The sequence below is a fragment of the Platalea leucorodia genome (genome assembly GCF_965183815.1).
Source record: "Platalea leucorodia genome assembly, chromosome: Z".
Taxonomy (NCBI): domain Eukaryota; kingdom Metazoa; phylum Chordata; class Aves; order Pelecaniformes; family Threskiornithidae; genus Platalea; species Platalea leucorodia.
In genome coordinates, this window is record NC_138858.1 from 92188109 (window position 1) to 92213444 (window position 25336).

At 39.3% G+C, this 25336-nt stretch overlaps 1 protein-coding gene across 1 annotated transcript in view; it reads left to right on the forward strand.

The window, feature by feature from the left end:
• LOC309602178 (netrin receptor UNC5D) overlaps positions 1-16319 on the forward strand; it is a gene marked incomplete at both ends in the record, with an annotated part of 167305 nt that extends 150986 nt beyond the window's left edge. Inside the window, 6 exons of the mRNA XM_082335565.1 lie at positions 753-921; positions 2615-2842; positions 6396-6545; positions 11688-11852; positions 13703-13881; positions 16115-16319. Of these exons, the coding sequence (XP_082191691.1) occupies positions 753-921; positions 2615-2842; positions 6396-6545; positions 11688-11852; positions 13703-13881; positions 16115-16319 (1096 nt within the window). The remainder of the gene's footprint in view (positions 1-752; positions 922-2614; positions 2843-6395; positions 6546-11687; positions 11853-13702; positions 13882-16114) is intronic.
• Between the last annotated feature and the right edge of the window lie 9017 nt (positions 16320-25336).

Below are 25336 nucleotides of genomic sequence, written 5' to 3' on the forward strand. Positions count from 1 at the left end.
GACAGGGTTAAATTTAGGTTTGAATGAAAGAAAAGAAGATTCTTGTCAGATACTTCACTTTGTAACGTAGCAAGCAGTTGATCTAACCAAACATAGGTGATTACGTTCAGATGAGATGAATCCCTAGGCTTCGGTGGTGCTGCTGGGGCCCCCCTGGACTGTAACGGAGCCCACGTGCACATACCAACTTTGCAGAGCTCTAAATTTAAGCAAAGCCGCTCTGTCCCCGATGTCTGCTATAAGTTACCTAGCTTGTTCATTCTGCAGAATATAAATGTGTTTTCAAACCAGGGAGATCACACTCAATCTGGAAAAATTTATGACACACTGTTTTTAAACCATGATTTGTTTTATCTTCGCTACTGTAAAAATATTGTTGATGACAGTCTTTGAAGGCAGAATTAGATGGTAATACTACCAGCTGGTGCGTAAAGCAAGGCTTACTTGCATAGAGCAATTTTAGTGTTGTATTTGGTTTAAGCAAATTGAAATGTATTTTAAAGACCAGAATCCTAAACTGACCAGCCAATGATTTGGGTAGATGTGGCCTAACAGTTTTGTTTCATTTCCAGCTACTGCTTCTACATGAAAATTAGCACAGTAATTGGCTTGCTTATCCGTTTCTGTAACAGATGAGTGAGGTGCTCAGATTTTAACTAAAATATTTTAAAATTTGCCGTTAAAGTAAATTTTCACTCCTTATTAAAAAGAGCCTGACAGATGTTATTGTCTCCCCCCCCCTCCCCCCCAAGCCTACAGCCAGAAGGCACAGATGTTCTTCTAGGACCAGAAGTAACTTGTGGGCCCTCAGATTTCTCCGTCAGCACCCCCTTTGCCTTGACGATACCACACTGCGCAGAAGTAAATTCAGAGCACTGGAACATTCACTTGAAAAAAAGGACACAGCAAGGAAAATGGGAGGTAAGTTTAGACTTCCGCTCCCGCTTAAAAGGCTGTACTAACGATGGAAACATCATTACTCTTATTCACACAGGCGCAGGTCAAAGATTATAGAAGTGATAGAAACAGTCATCTTAAAGAAATAATTTAAAAAAAAAAATAAGATTTTGCATTTTGTTAAGAAGCAGTTAAACTATTTTCAACTACTTTACCAAGATGTGCGAAAAGGGTCAACTTTATGATCTAGCCCATGTGCCATGAGAAAGTATTCATTTTCTCAGATCACGTAATAATGGAGCCAGTAGTCATTTACTTTTAAAAACATGGTTTTGATAGATCGTAGCTACCAAGGAGACTCATGTCAGAACAGATCATTATATGCACGCAAGAATTTATCGTGACTTAAAGAAAGTTATGGAACTGGTTAAAAATATGCACTTCAAGTTTAGGTTTTTTTTAACGTAGAAGGATCCTCCTGATTTAAAAATCTTGTCTCTTTGTACTTGTCATTTTAATGGGCATTCAGTGATCAACCTGTGCTCATAACCTCTGAAGGATTAGGGTACATTAAATGAAATATTTCACTTTTTTAGTTGAAAGTGTATTTTCTAGTCCTGATTTACTGGGGAAATTAAGCTTTGTGCATTCGTGACATGGGCATTTAATCATTTGTGTCTGTCCACCTGCATTTTTTTAAGCCCCCTGGCCATCTTTGACTGAAACTGCTTGGTAGGCAGCAGTCTCAAACATATTAAACTTTCTGCATCATCTGGGGAGACAGCCTACTAATAATACTCCTGAAGGGATGGCTAAAGCATGAACCCAATTGTTATTCAACATCACAGAAATCCACACAGGACAGAAAGGAGCTGAATTTCCTGACTATAAGATGTTCGCTGGACATGTTACTAGAACCGCAAACCCAGTCACTAGACACAAAGCCATCGTCGATCAGATTTTCTTGCACTGCTGCTGCTGGAACTATTTGGTTCATTGCATTGTGAGGAGAAAAAAACAGTAGTTAAAGCATTCATGGAGACCATAACTCACTATCCTTTTCCTAAACCACTGTGGTGGCTGTTGCTCTCGTTTAAACCATGTCAAGTTCAGCTTAGTTTTCCTACTTCAGCTGCGCTCAATACTCAGTCGGCTCCATCAGCGTTGGTTACCAACACCCTGGCGTTAATGAGGAGTGTAACACCGGGCTGTAGATGGCTCAGATACCTCATCTAATGATACCGTAGTGCACAACTAAGCGTGAGAGGCAAAAGAGTGGGATAGGTAGTTTTTTGATGAAGGTAAACATAACTGTAATGGATGTTCTGAAAGGAAGTCAAATACCAGCTATTGTTCAAGGCTTGCTTATTGACTTTACTCTTCACGGTAATTTCTTAACTTGACATTGGGAAAAAAAATTAGCTAGAAAGTCAAGAGCACTTGAAAAAAGATGCTAAAATTGCTTACGCATCATCATCATTATTATTATATGCTGTACACATTGAATTCTGCACAATATATTGCCATAAATCCTAGTGCTGACTCAGGGCTAAACTGGGAGTATTTACTCGTACAGGTAGTGTACCTTCTCCCCTTCCCTGAGGTCGACATGAGTAAAGAGTGTGCAGACTGGCTCTCAGAAATACTTTACATTCCAGTTGAATAAAAATAAACAAATAATGTCATGACTCCTATTGTCCTGAATTTCATTTTGCAGGAAGTGATGTCTGTGGAAGAGGAAACTACTTCTTGCTACTGCCTGTTGGATCCTTATGCCTGTCACATTCTCTTAAACAGCTTTGGAACTTATGCTCTTATTGGAGAACCGATCTCCGACTGTGCCGTTCGACAGCTGAAAGTAGCGGTTTTTGGCTGCCTGTCTTGCAATTCTCTGGATTACAATCTGAGAGTATATTGTATGGATAACACACCTTGTGCATTTCAGGTAAATGGTTTCACTTCGTTAATTTGGTTTTAGTTATTTTTCCCATAGAAAACTAACATTCCTTGATTCCTGGGGACAGTCCCTGGGCAGCAGCAATAGTCTAGAACTCAAACAAATGAGAATACTGTATTTTTTTTATGCCACTGCTGCATGACTTATTCGAAGTCCCTTAATTTCTCTGCACCGTTGTTTCACTCGTGGATTTACGCTGCAAGAGCTTTAGGACAGCCAAACTGTCTTTTCAGTGTTTGCCAGGCAGATGGAAACCCACTCTGCCCACGTTCTAGGCTAACCAAAACCCACGTAGCCATGGTTAACACAGCACAAAGCTACAGCTGATAAGCAAAGTGTTGGGCTCGGTGCCGTGGCTGCTACGTGGGGACAGGCAGAGCTCGCTTGCATCTGGAGCCGAGTGCTACTCCACTACCAGCAGAAAATGTAAGTCATTATCATTCGATGTATAGTATTTATCACGCTCATTACCCTCACGCTGTCATTAGTCAGTTCAGGATTTCCTCTCCTTTTTACAGTTTGAGCAAGAAGAAAGAGATTGCCTCACCGTCTTTTTAAACAAAAATTGAATTATAATCGTGCATTTCCCCTTTAAAAAAAAAACCAACCAAACCACAAAACAATCCCCAAGTGGCGATTAAAATTAGCATGATTTTTCTACATGGTATTCCAAGACAAAACAATGAAATTCACTGCCTTTTGCAGCCTTAGTAAACTCAGAAGCTTTAACAAAACGGTTTTCTTTTGGGAACTGAAATGAAGACAGTTGTGACAGATGAATTTTTGCTTCCTTTTCCTATCATACAGAATAGAAACATGAATCTTAATGAAGCTCGCACTAATGTCTATGTGCTTCTAATAAAAGCAAAGCCACTGAAAGGATTGTTGAACACTTACAATAGCTTTGTAATTATACCCTTTATAACACTTACAGAATTCGTGGGTTACCAGTATTTTCCTGGATGAGTCTGCCTGAAATTCAGAGGCCCAAATTCCTTCTTTTGGGCATTTGCGAACACATGCAAGTACCTTTGAGTCATACATTCAGTTAATATAAACCTGTATCGCCTGATGCCTTTAGCGACTCTGCATCAGTTACGCCCTGCCTGCATGCATTTAGTATTGTGCAGCAGGTTTATAAAAAAATGTACAAAAATCTTTGGAACTTTTAAATACAGAGAAAAAAACTCCACAAAATTGTGCAACACAACTATGAAAGAGGCCCACAAGAGGGAAATAAAGGAGATTAATCTTATTCAGAGCAACCATTTATTTTTTTTCACACTACTTCATACAACATGGTGCAGTCTCTTTCAGCGATTCATTCATGCTGAATTTTACCTTCAGTATATTAAATTTAAAAAAAAAACAAACGAACCACAAAAGCCCTCACCCATAGCAGCCTGATTTGACTGTACCGTCTTGTTTCTCAAATTACTGTGATATTCAGAAAAACAATGGAGGAGACTGGCTTATTTTTTTTTCTTAATGCACATTAAAATAAGTAAGATTTCAAAGTTACTTGTTGCTTTTCTGTAGAAAATGGTTAGAAGAATAATTACCAGTTTTCTGCATTCACAGAAATCAGACCAGGGTGTTTGTACACAATGAGACAACTGTGTATTTATGAAATTATGCTTCCCTTAAAAGCATGCTGCATCAGTTTCATGCTAGTGTAAATATTAAGTGGTGAACATGGAAAATACAGATTTTCTTTGGATAAAGTACTGGAGTTGGGCTTACCAAGTTTTGTTTGACGCTGTTAATCCTTTACAGTGCAGTCCTGCATGAGATACGAAGTTCTTGCTTTTTCACTTTGTCCCTGTGTGAAAACTTACCTTAATTTTCTAACAGATGACTCTGCCTTTTATGCAATTCTTAGTGTGTTGGGAAACTCTTGGATCTCAAAAGATAAAAGAACCAAGCCCTTTGTATTTTGTATTTTGCTGTAGTCCTGCTGATGCTTGTGGAATTACGGACCATATGCATTATTAAAGGTAGAGCAGTATTTATATGACTAAAATGTATTTCAAAAAAAATCCAACACATTCAGGGAAATGTTGAAAATAGTTATGAAATAAGCTACTCCCTTTGCTGTGGAAAATCAAAAACTAAAGTCTCCTTTCTTACTCCTTCTTTCATATAAACCCAGCCATCAGGAGTTAAAACAAACTGAATGCCTGTAAATTGGTTTATAACAGAAATCCATTATTATAGTTTCAGAACGCTCTAGCAGCCATTACACTTTCAGAAGGTCACAACAATTCCAGTAGCTCTTCTAACAATAACTTTGCTACTGACAAGCACTAAACCTCTTCGATGTACACAGATTTTATATAATGTATGTGGATAAAGAAAGGTAATTTTGAAAGACTGCTTGCTAGCTGATTTTTAAAGACTTCTGCAAGCTTTCCTTCCTCGCTAGTATTTTTACTGTAACAGCACAGGAATAAACATTGCGTAAGTACAGGCAGGGGTGATTTTTTTTACTATTATGCTTTAAATTCACAGAATTATATAAAAACGGAGGTTGGAACAGACCTCTAGAGGGCTGTAGTGCAAATTCCTGCTCGAAGTCAGCCCTTCCAAGATTGCTCTAGTAATTCTGAAAATGTCCAAGAGAGGAGAAATGAAACCGAAGCATTTTGTCTAATGTGTACACTTGGTGCGTTTCTTTCAGTGCTCTTTAAAGTCCTGAGAGGACTTTCTCACCAAAACTGCTCTCGACTTAATCTGCAACTGAGCGGACCATTCCCCAAGCATGCCTTACGTTGTCTATCTTCCTTTTAGTCCGTTAAGTAAATATCTCGCTGAGCTTTGTATGTCAAGTGTTTAAGGAATACTAGACACAACCTGTAGGAGCTTTTTATTCAAAAGCTTAACTGAAATACCAAGGATAGTTGTGTTATTCCAGAACAGAAGAGGGACTAAATTACAACGATGTCACAGTTTAACCCGTTTCCATTTCCCTCTTTGGAGGGAAATAGCCTTACCTGGAAATGGGCTGACATAGTCTTGCTTCCCTCTTCATGCTGACGTTAGAGAGCGCTCTGGGTCATGAACTGCTGGTAAACTTCTCCTTTGTAATAGCGATCCTGTGGGATGCAATACAAGAGCAGCAATCAAACTTGAGTAACTTTCAGTAAAAAAGAAAACTGGCTGGCTTTGACTTGAAACCCCAAAACGTGAAGACAGCCACTACTGTGTTGCAATACCCTTCAAGTTTCCTTCTCAAGCACTGCGCTCCTAGTCTGAAGTTATGCGGGTATGGACACTGAGGTAGCCAACAAGAAAATTCAGTGTCACAAGTACCATCATTACGTACACGGAAACAGAGCTGACGGTGCCTAACCAGCCTTTTAACTCCAGTGGTGAAATATGAGCGCCAATGCCCTTCATCCGGCTCGTGAGAGAAATACTCCACTGCTGTACCCTGATAATGCTGTAGGTGCACTAGGCACCTTTCGTAAAGATGGATTTTCATGAGATTTGGTATTTGTTCCTAACACTGAAAAAATTCTTTCCTCCTCTGCCATTGCAGGAAGTGGTTTCGGATGAAAGACTCCAAGGAGGACAATTACTGGAGGAACCAAAACTTCTGCATTTCAAAGGGAATACCTTCAGTCTTCAGATATCTGTCCTTGATATCCCTCCTTTCCTTTGGAGAATTAAACCATTTACTGCATGTCAGGTACTTGTCACATTTTTTTGTTTACATTTGAATTCAGGGGAAGTAAGAATTCTCACGGGTATAGGCACAACCCAAATAGGGCAATGGTTCCTTTTATTTTTGAAAGGTGTGGTTTTAATCTCTTGAGTACGCCACAAAAATGCATTGCCTTATGCTTTTGACAAACACAGACTTCACCTGTATAACAGAATGCTGTAAATTTGTCATTTTACAAAAATGCAAGCTTGAACTTTTCCTCATTTCAATGACCTCCGATGGAAGGCCTATATTCTTGTTAAAATTTATTGCTCATGAAGGTGTTTTTCATATGTTTGTCATTCTCATTTCAATATAACTATGAATATATGGCTGAAAATGACATTTAAAGGTAAGCAATTTAAATGTCACGAGTTCAAATTACAGCATGTATATACTAAGAATTAGAACTGAGGAAGAGCAAATTATTTCTTCTGTACGTTAATTAAAGAGGCTGTTGAAGACAGCAAAGTAAAAATCAAAACAAAAGAAGAATGTCTAAGTGTATTGGTTACTGGAAATTATAAGCCATGTGCTGGCACATAGAGTGGGCTGGTCTTTTAAAATGCAGAACTTAATGAGACTATATCATCTCCCTTTTCCCAGAAGCACAGAGAGAGAGTTTTGCATTGTTCAGTATTTTGGCAAAAAAGATGTTTTAATTGTGTTGCTGTGTTCTCCAAAACATGAGTGTAATGGGCTCTGAAACTTAGAAACCCTGATCTATACCCAGATAAATTCTTCTGTCATTAAGAATAAAAGGATAATTTATGCTACATCTTAAGACCTGAAAGAAACCGCATCATTTTCAGCTTCATATGAAGAACTGCTTGCTTTTAAGTATTTTGTTTATTCTACTCACTTAACTGCATTTTTAAAGACAAACCGATCAGTATTAGGATGCCCTATTACCATATCAAATACCTATCAAAACTAGTACCTTCCTGAGCAGTAAAAAAAAAATCATGGGAGTTTTCTCTTAATACAACAAATTGAGTTTTGCCTCATACCATGTGATAAACACAGCTCCATTCTTTGATTAATTTATTGTCTCTTGATCCCTTGTCCAATCCTGGAGAATAAATCTGCATGATAGACTAAAATTCAACCTCAAAGCGCCATTTAGAAAGAGTCTGTTTTCTGAAGGCTGCTTTCTAATAACCGCTTGATAGATTTGAACTAACTATATGTAGCATTACCTTACGTCAGTCTCTTCTGACTGCATTGAAGGCAGACAAACCGCCTTCCACAGGCCCATCGTGCAGAACGCGTATTAGTTACGTGTCCAGTGTACAAGAGAAAAAAAATCAAGTTTTAATTGAACTTGTCTCGCCATGGCGACTGCTTCTAAAACACCACGTTACTTTGGTGAAAAATTCCCGAGACTTTCCTGGCATCAACACAACTTCTTTAAATAGCTCTAGTAACAGAATATAAAACCGTTCAGGGAGGAACACTTTCACTCCCCTATATTGGACTCAGTAGAAATTACTGTTTATAGTGTTTGCTAAGACTCCTGGAGAAAGGCATTGCAACTACGTAAGGAGGAATAGACCCTAAGAACCCAAATCACACTGTGGTATGATAAATCAGAAAAATGGCCTGCAGAACACAATACGTACTGTGCTGTCTGCAAACAACTTTGCTGATAACCAAAGAAAGAGGTTTCGCTACTCTAGTCTCCGTGTTTCTTTGTAGTTACGAATTCGGGGAGGATTATTTCTGCCTGATAATTTCTGTAGAGTTGTTATTTCTTTGAGGCATTACCTCCTTTGCTGGTTGTGAGTCCCTGGTGCATGCAAAGTTCTGAGAGTGACTCAGAGGCTTCAAAATATTTTGTGTGCGGTTCAGCACTTTTCTTAATGCTGTGTACAACTTCATGAATAAACGTATTGCTTGTGGTATATTAAACTCAGGTATTTTTGTTCTCCGTTGGCAAGTAATAGTCTAGAGTTTCCAGTCAAAACTGAACGGCAGGATGCTGTTAAAACAAGACATGACAGCCAATGCAAATTTCTCTATATTAATCTTCACGCATTGCAAGGACCTCACTTTGCTGAATCTAATGCAAGTGGCACAGTCCAAAGTAGCTATTAAATTTCTTGCTGCAAGATAAAAAACAAAAAATAAAAAGTCACATGAGGGAGCCATAACCCACAGAAGAATGCTTAAGTGCTGTGCTTGCTTTAAGGCAGGCACAGAATGGCAGACCTGCTCAAGATTTTGAGCATAGCAGGCACATGACCCGTTCTCTCGGCAGCCGCTCGGGGTTAGAGAGAAGCATGTGCAAAACCTCTGCTGACAGCATGGTCTGCCACAGTGCTGATACTGAAGCCAAATAAATATTTGCATTTTATAATTGAGTATAGTTTGGATGACTTGGAGACAGCTGAGAAATATAATAATTGTTTCTAACAGAAACTGCAGAACAACTTCGCTGGCTTTGTGTTTCCCTCTCAGGGAAATGTTTCATGAAATGTCCCAACTCTGTTGACAGCTCTGATTTGGTTCCAGCCTCTTTATATATAAAAGAATCTATTTCTTCATGTGGAGTTTCTTCCAGTGTTTACTTGTTTTCTCTCCTACGTACCATGCTTTAAAACCAAGCTGGCTGTTCTGGTTGTCAAGAAGGACTGAAAAGAGGCTATTTCATAATTGTCTATTTGGTCCACCAAATGAAACCATTAGCAGATAGATAGTACGATGAGGAAAGATTTATGTTAATGATTTCTCAGATAAGTAAAGATCCTGCTTGAAGGCTTGAAGAGATGAATAAATCATCATGTAAAAGCGTGGCATCAAAGCAGTTAATGGCAGGTGGTAGTCAGAATTTCTCTAGACTATGCTAAGTGTATTTGTTGGTTCTGGCCATCCTGCCGGAGCAGATGCTGAGTGCTTGGCATCCTTCCCACCGCGTTCACAAGTAACTAGGGGGAACCCTTAAAAACTGCTTGGGTGTTAGAGCAGGGAGAGGCTGTGACAAGCATGTTAAGAAGCCAGACAGGCACCTTTGGGGGTTAAAAGCAGCTGTCTTCCTAGCATCTTGTGTCTCTTGGAGGACCCAGTGTCTGTCTGTAGCTATGAGATGATTTACATTCCCTCTGTCTGCTAGGAACTTAATTATAAAGGGAGAATAAAACTGAAAGCATTTCTGGAATGCTTAAACACTCATCGTTCCACCATGCCTTGCCCCCCTGCATTATCTTTCATATAATTCTTTTCAGCTGAGTGATTCTTCCACTCTGAATGAAAGCAGAGATGATTACTCTGGAAAAATCTAATTACAGTTGCTCCACTTCTAATATTTTGCTAATGTTTTCTTTATCGCTGTTGGTATCTTGGTACCGCTACCAACTCAGGATCTAAATGCAGAGCTTATCATTATCACTTAGTGCATCATTACAGATAGCCTGAGACACTCTTTAAGAAGCAATAAACTGCAGCATATCTGCTATGAGTACAACAAAATATTCGCCTTAGTTTAGTCTTGACTGTACTTTGAAGTAAAGGGTGAGGCTGATTTTTGAAGCTGTACGTTCTCAGGTGACCAACACATAGCTAATGTCTTCAGGGACACAGATCACAACCTAAGTCCAATACAAATTGCTTGTAGAAATGAAGCAAGAATGAAGAAATGCATCTTGTCTGAGCTGTAAGCTCTTAGGTGAGCTTCCATACATAAACGCATCATAAGAGCCAAGCGCATGGTTTACTTGATTTAAACAGCTAATTATGACAAGTGACGAGTTGGTAGGTCACTCAGTTATAACTATCAGGATTAAATACTGAAGGTATTATGCACGTTTTATGTCTATGTCATTTATTAACCCCTTATAAAGCTCTGAAAATGCAAGTAGAAGGCATGCCCAGATTAAATTTGCATATAGTAATGATTGTATTTTCTCTGAAGGATCAGCTTCACATGCCATTCAAATCAGTTCTAAAATTTAAAAATAGTGTGTGAAAAAGGGACAGAGTAATCTGAAAATTCATAATCCTCCTCTAGATAAACTAATGCAAAAATCTTTAAACTAGTTTTCTTGTGGTAGAATAATCGCTCATTGGAGCTGTTTAATGCTGTCCCGTAAGCATATGGGTGAATGCTGAGAAGTAATAGAATGAAATATTAGTATCAGTCTTTTTTTTCCCTTTTACATTATTCTCCAGGTTGCCAATTCTACAGCATTTTCCAGTATGTTGAAATTAATAGAGAACATGGTTGGTGTAATTATTTTTACTATTTACATGCCTTCACGGCTACAGTGTAGAACACCGTAGTGGGTTTATAGCTGATGTTAGTTGGGAAATAAAAAAAAAAAAGCAAGCAATCTGAAAGCGTAAAGAGAGGAGACCGGTAACGGAGCTTTGGTATTTAGAAAGCAATCATAAAATAGAAGTTAGCTGCCCCCTATGTACGTCTCCTGTCTATTTCCGTACAATTTTAGGAACTCAAAGCAACCAGAGATGCCAGAAATCTCTGATGATTAATTGCTGCAGTTGTCTATATAGCATTTGATGAGGGCATTCATGCCATAAGCTGTCCCTGGCTGAAGTAGGGGAGTCACTGAAAGTAGTCACAGAATGTAACAGGATGAAACTAAGAAGTAAAACTGAGACTGACCCCTGACGTGCAGTGGGCTGCACGTGACAACCCGGGCAGGTGGGTGTTTTTCAATCCAGATGGACCATAAATACCGAAAATACGCTGTCCTGCTCTATGCTGCGTTAACGTACCGAGGAAGTACGGTTCTTGATGGGAAGTTCCTTTGTTTGGATTCTGTAGTGCAAGGCGATGGCAAGGAGGCGCAGATTAGAGTAAGAGTTTGGATCTCTGCCTAGGAGGAGTAAGCGAAGTGCATCTTTCTTAAGTTTCATTTTAGATGAGAGTCTCTCATCATCTGTGTCACTGAATGAAATCTAAGCTTTCAGTAAATGTAACGTCTTAGTATTTACCAATCAAATCATCATTTATTAGTTTTGTCCTACTTGGAGTTTGCAGGGATGTTAGTAAAAAAGCAGTTGCAGAGAAAAATCATGGATTTTTTGCCTATTTTGCAATTGTCACAACTTCTCTCCCTCTCTCTCACGCCTGCGTCCCCGTTCCCGTGGGACACACTTCTCCCACAGGAGGTCCCCTTCTCTCGCGTGTGGTGCAGTAGCCAGAAGCCGCTGCACTGTGCCTTTTCACTGGAGCGCTACACTCCCGCCACTACACAGCTCTCCTGCAAGATCTGCGTCCGACAAGTCAAGGGTCACGAGCAAATCCTACAGATCCAGACGTCCATTCTAGAGGTAAAGTGTTCTCTCTCCTTTTTGTTTTGTGAAGTCGCCGCGTAGTATGAGACATGATCCCTCCCCATTTTTGTCCTGTCTATCTCTCTAGTTTCTTATGCCCTGTTCAAAACTGTGACAAGTATATAAAGCCTTACAAATTCCATTTCCAGCAGAAATCAAAGTACGGAGATTCTACAACACTAAAAATGATTTATATTCGCGTTGGTGGTAATAGTTTTCTTGCAAAAAGTTTCTGAATGGCTTGCAGAGCACTGAGAGTTGAAGATAGATGGATTGCCTGTATGCTGCTAGGCCACTGACTACTCACTTCTTAGAGCATTTTTGTACACACAGAATGTCTTGCAGGGACTGGGGCTGTGCTCTCAGGTGAAAGAAATCAAACGTAGTCAAGCAAGCTGGTGATGTGTCCTACAGCAATGAAAACTTCAGCTGCTTTTTTTAGATTATTGAGCATCTTTCTTGATTAATCCAGATTAATACTTCTGGATTAAAGATATATACCCATTGCTAAATGCACTATGCAGAGAATGAGGCAACTAAATAAGAAAACCACACACATCATTCTGTATAAAAACATCCTCAGAATACGGCCAAGCGTTTTTCCAGCTCTTTATTGTTATTTCATTTAAAAACTTCTGTCATTCTCTATATATCTCAATACAATGCTGCTGCTGCCTGTTTTTTCCTCTCTCTCTTTTTTTTTTTTTTTTTTTTAAAGGGACCTATCTGTCCACAAGTCCCCAGAACATGTTACAATTCTGTCTTCAAATGGATTTGCTAGTATGGAAGGCTTTCTCGTGCCTATCTCAAAAAGTGATTGAAGAGTGAGGATAATTTGACTGTAAAATAAATATATAAAGAACAACTGAGTACTTGAATTGCTCATTGCTTTACAATTCCCTGAACTACCCAGGTAGCAGTAGCTTATCTCACATGTGCAGGGTATGAAAATGTACTATTGTTCTGCATATTTAATTTAAGCAGTCAGACCGTGCGATATATCTACAGCACCGCTATTACTTTGCATGGGTGACTTTTGGGATGTGTCATAAATGTTATATGAAGAGACTATAGCATCATTGTTATTTAATATTTATGCTGCACGGCACTGAAACGAATAACGCATGGAAATGTGACTCTATTACACAAGACGGGTATCATTTCATAGGAAGAGAATGGGCCAGATCTACAAAAGGACCTGGATTCCAAAGAGATTTTTAATATAGAAGAACTGAGGTACTTATAGAATTTAGGTGCTTTTAAAAAATCACAAATGAGGGATATGAGTGTCCATATTTTAGGCTTAAGCAATTAAAGATTTAGAAGCCCATATGCTTTTGTGGCATTCCATCTACCAGTCACTGCTCTATTTGGGCTTCATCTGCAACACAAAAATAAACAAGGAGAGGAAATTGTAGAAGGAAAATAACACTATTTTAAATGTTTTTATAGGTAGGTGCTTGTGATGTTCTAGAAGTTCCTTCACAACTCCTCTGAGCGATTTAATTTTCTGTTGTCAATTCCACAAACTACAGCCGGCATCCCAGGCTCAGGGGTGACTCTTTCCTCCTCCGAAAGCAGACCCGGCACACCACTAGGTACACATAGATGCCTGCATAACAAGGCAGCAAAAGGAGTGCAGAACTGTCTGCGCTCACACCTCTTCCCGTTCGGAAGCGGCTGTGCAGAAACCTTGTCCCGGCCCCCACTGCTACCCAGGGGTGAAGGATAGGACCCTTGGTGTTCCTGTGCTCAAGGGAGCCACCTGCAGACCCACGGCAGGCAGAAAGCCCCATGTTTGTTCGTTTTTAGCAAAACTAACCGCTTTGCTTTTCTATTCCGTGTAGAATGAAAGAGAAACCATCGCTTTCTTTGCACATGACGACAGCAACTTCCCTGCGCAGATGGGTCCAAAAGCATTCAAAATCCCCTACTCTATTAGACAACGAATCTGTGCAACATTCGACACACCCAATGCCAAAGGCAAAGACTGGCAGATGTTAGCACAAAAAAACAGCATTAACAGGTAATGGAAGGCAATTTTGAAAGGTGAACATTTACATATGCAATGAGAATAATTTGCTGCTGTTACGGGTTTTTTTGTTTGTTTGCTGGTATTAAAAATGTGTGCATGGTAATTAACGTACTTACTCTGAAGGATAAAGAATTCATACGTTCTTTTATATCTGGCTAGCTGCTGAAAGCAGGAACTGCTTTCTCCTCTGAATAAACCCCTGTGCCCTGTCCTACCCCATGTTTGCTTCTAAGCTCGGTTTCTTTGTTCTGGACTGGACCTTTTCTTTGTACGCCCACGGGAGCGGGGTCCTGGTGAAGTACAGGACTGTAGGAGGATTTTGGCACTGTGGTGTACTATGGGAGCAGTGGTTTAAAGGGCTTAGGAGGTTGCATGGTCTTTCAAAAAAATCATACGGCCTGTTGCCTTGGCTTCTATCTATGTATTTTGTACTCCAAAATGAATTGCATATTTTGCAGATTTTTTTTTTTAAAGGAAAAGGCATATTTAAAAAAGAAAGTCATGCTTTACTGTTAGGAGTAATAATATTATGATTATTAAAACTGAAAGATGCTGTAAAAACTAATTTACTACTTATTTTGCTTTTCCGCCTGGCTAAATTAAATTGGTGGAGGCAGTTCACTCACAGAAATATTTTCTGATTGTCACAAACGGCATAAATATGTTCCCAGGAGAGCAGAGGAATACACTTAAATCAAGCAAAATAACTTTTCATTGCTTTGTATAGGAATCTCAATAAACCACATCTGAACCAAAGAAAAAAGTAACTTATAGTCTTGCCGCAGTGAGAGTCAGAAAATTCTGCTTTACTCCTCAGCGTTTACTACCTATTGTCAGGCACCTGAATCTCCCCTGGTTTCCGTCCCTCGGGCGCAGAGGAAGCCGGAGGAGATTTCTTCTTTCTCAGGAAACCGAGGGACGGCGTACTGAGGAGATTACACTGACTTGGGCAAGACCAAATTTGTGATAGCCCTTTAGCTTTTGATTCTGTGTCTTTGCAATATGTTTTTATAAAATCAAATGCATAGATTGAAACAGGAAGTTGTTGAGCAGTTTAAACAACCCAGAGTGTAGTTACTAAACCAGATGGTATAGCATAAATACTTGACTTCACCGATTTCCACATACCTGCTGTACAGCATAATCCATTAGTGTCATCGTAATATTCCCCCCATCTATTTCAAGATACAGGCCACTGCCATAGCAGTAGTTCTGCTGAAGTCAAGGTATTACTTGACAAGAGTAACAGCCTGGCTTTAGTGCCTCAGTTTAGACAGTAATCTGTTCTTTCCATGCACTGAAACTATTCATACCGTTGCTACAAGGAACTTCTTCAAAGCTGGAATTGTACTACGCACACACACACGCACAAACGGTTCACCGTATGTTAACTTTCGATCCCCAATAGAGATAAATGGACTGAGGAAAGGTAATTAGCAAAGCTTAAGGAAAAAAAAATGGTAACTGCCTGTTTTGTACTGATGGGTAACAGTCCAAAAATGGTCAGCTGCAAATATTTAATTATCTTGGAGTTGGTTTAGAAAACCAAACAATAGCGTTCAAGTCCAAATTTCCTTTCCTGTGCTACAGGTTTATCTATTTCTTCCTGTATTTATAGATATGTATATATGTAATACAAATGCTATAAATACCATTTATGCTTGTGAATGTGAAGTTAATGTATTTATTCAGATGATTATGTCCAAAGCCCATAAACAGAAGAAGCTATAAGGTAATGCGTTTAAAAGAAACACTTTGTTTTACCGAATTCTTTGCAAGTATCACCCCTGCAAAGTCCTAAAACCTACATATTAATAAAATATGATACCTTCATGTAAACACGAGCATCAATTTAAGTGATTTAACTCCTCTCCCTGCCAAATACTTGCTAAGTTTACTAATGGTACTTTCCAGAACGGACTTGTTTTCTAAGTTGTATAGGATGGTACTGCTGGCCAGCATTTCTGTACCTCAGAACACAGAAGTCCCTTGTTCGTTCTACCTCCGCTAAACTGAGCGAGTAACATTTGAAGAATAAGCGCACCAGTGTGTCCCCTCTTGAGGGTTCCCTCCGCTCATCTCATCTAGGTCTTGCTGAAGGTTTTTTCCTCCTTAAACAGTCTATAGTGCTAGGCACAACAGAGGGCACTTTCGCATTCACGGTAGCTACAGTAGATACTGTTCCTCATCCTTTTTGTTTCACCTTTTTCTCCCCTCCTTTTAGGAATCTCTCCTATTTTGCTACACAAAGCAGTCCATCTGCCGTCATTCTGGACCTCTGGGAAGCCCGCCATCAACACGATGGTGACCTTGACTCCCTAGCCTGTGCCCTGGAAGAAATAGGAAGGACACACTCCAAAATCTCAGACATAACAGAGACTGAGATTGAAGAGCCTGACTTCAACTACAGCAGACAAAATGGACTTTAGTCACTTTTTTCCATTCCAGAACTGATGGCCAGCTTTGACTACTATATTACACTAGAGAATCTCTTTGGCAGGGAGGAAATAAGGGTTTCTGCACACTGTGTGTATGGAAACAGACACTCATTTCCACAATGCAGTTTTCAGTTGGAGGAGCAGAAGAAGCCCTATTAAAAATCATCTCGGTAATAAGGAAGACACAAGCTTCTCCCTGTCCTTTCTCATTTAAAATTCGTGTTTTAATGTCAAAAACAAAACTACACATCTATCATTCCTGGGGCAGGAAGGAGTGAGATACAGAGCCATAAAAGGTAAATATTATGACATAATGTATTTAGGAAACAGTAATGCTAATGTAATGCCTAGTGAACATCAGCAAATATGAGACTGGATATTTAGAGGCGCTAGAGGTTAATCCTCGTTTAAAGGCTTGTCTCCTTGGGGCCTTGACTCCCCTTTGTCCTGCATCTCTGACTTACCACACTTAAAGAGTGGGTTTAAAATGTCATTTGATAGCATCATGTTGTCACTTGGTATCTGCTACAGAAAAACTGAAAATCTGGCCTTATCCCATTCAGATGTTTGAGGAATTAGAAGATCTCATGACTATTTAATTGATATCATGTGTATTCCAAACAATTTATTTTAAAAATTCAGTCACTTAATGAATGTACATTGCTGCAGAGCTTTCCTGCCTATTCTGTTAACAAAATAACAGAACAAAACCCTCTCTGTGAAATCAGTGTGTGTGCATGTGTGAGAGAAATTTTCTAAAGTTCTCAGTCTGCAAACATTCACTTAGTCAAAAAAGGTTTCTTTGGGGGTGGATTTAAATAACCAAATAAAACGCAGGAAATGGCCAGCCCTATTTAGCAAGTTTACACATTTTTTTATTACTTCATGTTCTGGGGCTAAACTTACTTAAAAAGTAAAGGTGAAGTGAATCAGCACAGCTTAATTTTGGTTTAGTTTCAGATTGAAACAATAAACCCCACACGGTACTGGCAAAAATTGGCTTGATTTCATTGTACAATTTGGAAGTTTCACAGGATATAAAGCTGGCTGTGTTACGCTTGGTTTAGTTACAAACATATTGCATTTACCACCAGAACCTAACTAGAGAATTCTCCTCATTTTTTTTTATCCATTTCATACAGAAATAATTTCTTACTTCAACTGAACCAAAAAGAGAGCTGTCACTGTGAGTGAGTGTCCAGTGGAACTGGTACTGAGCCAAATTTAACCATTATTTCTACTCCTATATTCTTTAAAATTAGCCAAGGTGCTTGTTAGCTCTGGCCCTAGGCTATCAGTTTTGGTGATAGGAACACAAACTAGGAGCTTTATGGAAATGGAGGCATTTAAAACAAGCATTCTGGGGGTTTTTTACCCCCGTATTTGGCCGAGAGCAGCATGACAGGCCACAGGGTAGGTACTCAGTGTGCAAATCTATAATAATCTGAAACTACTTCTTTACCCAGGATGCCAGCTCTGAAAAGTATGATGAACAACTCTTGACGTAAGACTTCGCTTGTTCTCGCTGATCTGAAATTGCAAATTTCATTGCTTTCCCAGCTCAGCAGGCTGGAATAGTCTTAGACTTTATAAATACTTAGACTTCCCCAAATATTTTCTGCACTTTAGTATTTCATGCAGCCTGACATGAGAGTTCCTGTTTGCAATGGGAAATCATAATGGCTGCAAGCATATTTAAGACTGAGACAAAAATATCAGGCTATTTGGCAGCAAGCTGTCAGTGTTTTCAGCAGCACATGGTTCTATCTGTGTTTGAATTATATTTCTAGTGACTTCCCAGTCCTCCTCCTCAGAAACCTGCTCTTCATTGGACAAAATGTCATGAATTAAAAAAAATAGGGAATGGCATCCACAGAAAAGCAGCAGAGATTTAGTGAGCTGTCGTTGTCTGGGAAACCAGCTACAGTCCCTCTCCAGCAGTTAATTTGTTCTCGGCTTCTCCTCAGATGCAGTTTTAATTTTCAGACTAGCTTAGGTTAGCTACCACAACAAAGCCCTACGTCCTACCCTGCCGGTGCTGTAACATATTCATGTCATTCCGAAGAGCTGTATGTATTTTCTCCTGTTGTTTTCCAAATACATGCGAGCTACACACAGCATATAGGGTCACAAAGAGCTGCTATATGGAGCTCAGACCTTAAAGCTGTTTCTCAGGAAATGCACAGTGTTTACTTTCAAGACGTGGGTAGCTTTGAAAAACCTCTTTGTACAGCGACACCCAACTCTGCCTACTGAATGCTCAGTAAAGCCTAGGGAGAGAGAAACCAGAAGCTGTCTAGACTGACCTCCTCCAAAGCCTTCAGACTGACGGGATCTGGGTTGTACGCCAAAATCCAAGTTAGATCCAAAATGCAGTGAAGTCTAGTGTCTGAGTTAGCGTACTGAAAAGGAATAAATGTCAAAGTTTCTTACCATGCCAGAAAAGAAACCAATCAGTTTGGGGCCTAAGGTAAGACTTTAATTTTACATTGCTCAGTAGAGTATTGTTTCTCTTTAGGTTTTGTCTCCTGGTTTTTCTTCACTTTTGCTAAAGCAGCTTCTTTGTTACTGATCTTACTTTTGTGAATCTGAATCAAGGTCTCTGACTTTTTCTAACCTCTTATTGTTTTGATGCTCTTGTATTCTTCAAGTAGACTAGAAATGCCACAATAGTACTTACTTACCTTTCTCCCATTGGAATGGGGTTTGAAGCAGTAACCAAACCACTAGCCTACATTTCCAATGTGAGCTTATCTAGCTGTACACCTCAGTCTTATAAGAACTGCCGTGCTTTGTCAGGTGAAAATCCATTCTAGTCTTGTGTGGCATCTCTAATAGTGACCAGCATTGAAAGATTAGGGGAACAGTGTAAGAAACATGCCCTGTACACTAAAGGACTCCCTCAGCAGGGGGTTGCAGCTGGACCACTGTGTCTAACAATCACTGGTCCTGGCCTTCAACAAAATTGACTGATCCCTTTTCAACCCACTGAAACACTTGGCCTTCATCAACAATATCCAGGAGAAACCAGTGCCACAATCTTTGCCTTTTTTTAAGCAGCCCTTCCTCTCCAAGCTCTCCTTTTGTTTAACACGTGCTGCCTAGCAATTGCCCTGGGCTCCCCTAGTTCCATGTAGTGAGGAACACTGAGTAACTGTTACCAAATCACCTTGTCCATATTACGCGTTCTTTTACAGGCTTCTCTCACATTTCGTTTCTGCTCACTCTCTCGTCTAGGCTGGAAAACCCTGGTTTATTCTCCTTCTTTGAACATCCTTGCTGTTATTCTCTGTATCAGCTCTAGGTCTGTATATTTTTGGGGATGGAATGGCCAATAACCTGCTTTTCAACAGGAACACAGGCTAAAGCACGCAATTCCTCCATTTCCTCAATTTCTTGCTGTTCCCACACTCAGTATCAATCACAGAGGATTAAGATCTTGCTATAGCATAAAGCCACAAGAAACACCTGCGCGAGAGTGCAGGCCACCTGAGAACTCAGTAACTGACTTCACTATGCAAATTACTCAAGCTAATACATCCTGAACATCCAGAAAATAAAACCTGGGAGGAAAAACTGTGTAGCTGAAAAAAACAAAGACTGAGGTGACAGAGATGTCAAAATCATTTAAAAAAAAAAAAAAAATCATAAAAAGGAAATTATTTGTTCTCCATGGGTATTGGGTAGGCAGTAACTGGATAATACGAACTTAGGTTAGGCTTTAGAGTGGAAAAACAGGCTACAGGGTTTTTTCCTATTCTCTTTCCCCCACTGCATCTGTTGATTACCTGATCTGTCTGGTACAGACATGCCTGTTTTCAGATGCTCTCTTTCTGTTGTTTTGTGTTAGCATCATGGGATGATATTAATAGCACTTAGCACTTTTACTTATAGAGGCTTATGCCAGTTCTCCCTTTTTTATGCACAGTCCTGGTTTTAGAGATGGAGGAATTAAAACGGTTTTTAGGTAAATGCTTCTGCTACCAGAGAAATGAGGCAGCAACATGGATTTTGTTACCATTAACAGGCAGCTAAACAATCCAAGTAAAAGATGTTAAATGTTTGATTCCTATTTTCCACAGCAGAAAGCAGCTGACTTTTGCCAGCTCCCCCACAAGCCTGTTGTAAGTATGCTTTGCAATACGGTATTCTCTCAGAATGATAATTTAGAATTTGTATGCTATATAAATAGATATGTTGAACATTATTAGCAATCTTAAAATCCCAGAAGCACATTCTTAACATCTATCTTAAAAAGATTTTTTGGAAATCTGTACACATATATGTATGATTTGATCCAAAACACAGATGTAAAGGAGCATCTGAAGCAGGGTTAGAGGCCAGGAATTAAAAATGTATTCCTTTCCTCTATTTCATAAATTATGACCTTGAAAAATAATTTTAAAAATATCTTCACAAACTAGAAAGTAAAAGAAAGAGAAATGTAATGTTGTTACATACTTAAGATTCCATCTAGCTGCCCTGCCTCTGAGATGGTGAACTAGCCATTTTGATTTTACATCACCGAAGAGTCTGCTCCAGTATATTTTCATCTCCCTAAGCACTTTTCCCAGATATTTCTGTGCTGTGAGTCATTTAAGACTAATAGTTGCATTTTAAAAATGACTTACAATTTTGTCACCAAAATGGTGCACTTCACGGCTCCGCCGGACTGCAGCATTGTAAAGCTAATTTACAGTTTTTACAACACTGCTTTTGCAGTCTTACTAGTTTACATTAAAATCCTTTAAGCCACAAGGAAAGGAACCCTGCTCTGTAGATTTAAATTCAAACTTCATTTACCAGTGCAAGTCCCATAAAATCAAGATGTACTCCCAGAAAAATTTTATTGGGCTTTTTGTAATAGATGAGAAGATATCGACACAAGTCTCTCAAAATACAGGGAACTATTTTTGTTATTATTTTATCTCTGGCACCAGCTGGTCTCCTCCTCTATGGGCCAGCGCACAGCTTGCTTTCAGCAGGTTAAGAGAGAAGCTTATTCAGCATAAATCACTAGAACAGGGATCTTGTTGTAGGACTACATGGTATTAATATCATACTAAAGGTCCATTCTTTTTTTCCACTTGAAAGATAGTGCGATATGAGAGTTTTAAAACATTCAGTAACTGATCAGCTCCGGATAATATTTTCCACTACAAAAAAAATATAGCTTATGTACACAGTGAAGCTAAAACAAGTGAGGACTTCTGTTCATGGTTTAAATTTTTTTTTCAGTCTATTTCTGCCTATAAAACATAGACGTAAGGAAAGGGCTGAATTATTTCTTGGATGGTAATTAACCGAGTGGAAAATAGGAAATTATTTCTAAGTCCTTAACAACTGTGAATGATCTGAAGATTTGTCTTTCTAGCCTCTGTTACTGATTTGAGTCATACCAAGGAAGTTCTCCCACACTTTATACAGCAGTATAGATGGTTAACATTAGTCACTGAGAACCTTCTCCGTGTTAGACCTGCTGAAGAGGGTTTTCTGTGGCTTGTTCATGTGTTGGTACATGCTTTGGTAAAGTTACTCCCTTGACACTATTCCTGCTTCAGAGGAGGCTGGCGGTTGTTCCGCAGCAGCACGTAAAATGGCACGTATATCATACTTTCTTGGATATATAATGATTGTCTAGTTAAAATTACGTAAAACTTAAAGGATCGCTGAGCAAGTACAGTAAAAACACTAGGTATATAACACGCTATACCTGTAGCAACAAATAAAACTCAATATGCTGGCAAATAGATCATGAATCATTTTCTAGTAACGCACAGTCTAGCTCTATTCTCTCATTGCCAATACTAGCATAAATGGTAGCAAAAATCTCCTTTCCAAGATGGACAAAAATAAATAGATCACTCTAAGACACTTAGAGAATCATTTGATAGTAACAGTAGCCGCAATGCAGAAAGCAGAACTGATGTTCTACTCATTGCCGCAAGTAAAAGAGAAATCCGTCAGTATCCATGTTTACTGTTCTGTCCAAAAATAAAATAAATGTCTAGGAATTTGCCACTATATTTTTTGTATTAGAGGTGAATAGTACAGATTCTACTAGTGTTTCTTGTCTGGGGCTTGGGTGGGTAGGGGTGTATTGTAATTTTCAAGCTATTGCAAAAGCTGCTTTTAAATAAGCTGTTCAATTGTATTGAATAACTGGTTTGTGCTTTACAAGGGAATCCAGGTGAGCCGGGATTCAATGGGTAGCCTCCTTGCCTTGCTGTCACAGGGTAACTAGAGCTGAAGTCACTTGTGAAAATTTAGCTAAGGGACAGGGAGATTAGATGACCCGTCCCTGATCTGTAATGTAGTGTACTGTAACCTAATGAGATTAGACACTCACCTACTGTAGAACCGTGGTTTCGTCAGCAGCTACTTAGTTTGTCTGCCCCTGGTGTGATAACCTTGGTTGAGAATGTACTTCTGCAGATTTAAGAAGATGTCAAACCCCTGTGTTATCTGGTCTCTGTATATAAATCTTACTGTCTAATCCCAAAAGGAAATGTGTAGCACAAAATGAAGTTAAGGGTGTTCTGCACCAAGCCTGGTTAAAGTTTTTTCTGATGCAGCAGGAGGGGGAAGACATGGATCTAACGGCAAGTGTATTTGCTACAGAGAACAAGAACGTTTCCTAACAAATCCTCGCTTAGAACTGACTGAAGCTTTGTTTTTGCAGTTTAAAAAAATGTAAGACCTGGTGTTTCCCATACTGAAATCTGGAATATTAACCTTACAGTGATGATATCTTTTCAAGCAATTCCTTCAGTTTTCCCCCATTTGTGCGCTGAAGTTGGAGGGGGAGGGAGGAATATTTTTACATGAAGCTGTAGACTTTTGCATTCTTTCCACTTTCAATCTAAAACCCAGATACCGCTACCATTACTGAACCTCACAAAGTTCCCTGATGCATCAGTAGGCAGGTACACACACACACACACACACGCACATATATATGCCTCATTGGGGATGTGGCATATATCTACTTCTGGTATATATTTGGGAACAGCAAATTGACATCGTATAATTTGTGACTTGGGAGATGGAGCTGCCTCCTCCCACCTCTTAATCAAATTCATGCCCACTGTGACTCTGCTGATCTCGGTTTATAATGGGTACAAAAACGTTAAGTGTACACCTTTTGTTAATTGGGGTGAGGTGAAATGCGATGCTGGTCAGTCTGGCAAGTCTTAATACAGTGTTACGCATGACTAGAGCGAACCGAAAAATTTCCATTGCATTTTCAACTTTCAAAACTTTGGACCAGCCTTTTGGTGAAAAGGGGAGGGGGAAATTCAACATAATCAAATACAAAATGAGTAATACTTTTTTAAAAAAGACAAAATAACACAAGTATTCCTCTAGAGAGACCTATTTTCTCTTCTGCTCCTTTATTTTTGCAATGAATAGGTTCTGAAAATGTTGGTTCTTGCTCATTTGACTGAGCGTTCTTCCCTCCCCCCGCTTCTCCCCACGGTTTCAGTGTGTTTAGAACTGAAAAAAGAGCAGAGGTTTGAATGCTTTCTTTAGTATGAAGCTGAAGGAGTAGGGAAGAGAGATGGAAGAACATTAAATAAAAAGCATGGCCTTGGCTTCATACCACACTTTCTGTGCCTTGTTCTATCAATGTAAATTCTGAATGTTGTACAGTAAAATACTTGGGAAAGACTCCTTGGAAAAGGCTGCACTGGCTTCTTTTTTCAGCACATGTACATATATAAATATATATACATATATATATTTGGTAATGCCAAACAGCTGTGTTATATTGTACTGAAAAAGTAATAATGGACAGTTTGGATGTTTTATGTAGAGTTTGCAAAAATTGTATGGCTATAGCCTTTTGAAGATAAATGTACAGACATAAATTACTGCATATCAGTTATTTATGAATAAAGAGTCTTTTACTGACACCTTAGATTACTGTATGAGTGGCACATTAATTTCTGTGATAAAACAAGATGTTCTGATACGAGTGCTTTGGGATGCTTCGCTGGTTTTCTAGCGAACCTTGTATGGGAGTTTATGCTGGGAGACTGTGTACTGGACACCTTTTTCCAGAAAACCTGCAAAATCTCCAGGAATAGGACCAGAACTGAAGTTTACCCTTTACTGACAACACTGAAACACTTCCAAGAATAGCATCCTGCTGTCACACAGTCTGAACTACAACCCAAAGAATGCCAATTAATTACTTTCTACCCTAAAATGCGATTTAAGGTAGTTCACTAAAATGCCTTATTTATTTGTCTGAACATATGTACCAGCCCTCCTCCAGGACTAGGACATCTTTGTCCTTTGCACTGCAAAACCAACATACATTATTCTGCTTTTTGCAAGATGGAAGATGCAAACCCTCTCCGCGTATGTGCATACATTGACAATTCCCTCTAAAATGCAGACAGCTCCGTTGCTACATTCAACAAGTGGGTGTGCCTTGAATCCTGTATCACTGGAAACAAAGCTATGAGTTCGGTTCCATTTACCATGTAAATGTAATCTTTTGATTTGTAATACCCTTTACTGAGATGCACCAGGTAAGAACTCATTGTCTTGATTAATCCTCCCCATACAGATGAGCTCATAACCTTAGGTCCCACTTAACAGAACAGAAATATCCTGACAGCAAATAGAGCACTCAGTCCTGCAATCAGAAAGCCCCTGATTACTAAGTGGCTATCACCAATACATTGCCACCTGACAAGGAAGGTGGCAAGTGAATACAAGCATCATCCCTGCTTTCCTTCCTCCTGTGCGCAGACATCTGCCTATCAATCAGCGCTGTGGGGAGAAGACACTGGGAATGATGGGCCCCTTGGATTAAGCCAGTGCAACACTGCGCGTTTGGGTTGGTTTGTTGTTTTTAATCATTTAGCTACTGTCAGCCTTTGTTTCAGGAATGTGGTACATAAATACCCCCTTAAAATCTTTACCATAGCCATCCTAGCCAGATGGTATCTTTACATAAACAAAGACTAGAAGGTGAGACAAAACCTTCAGCTTCC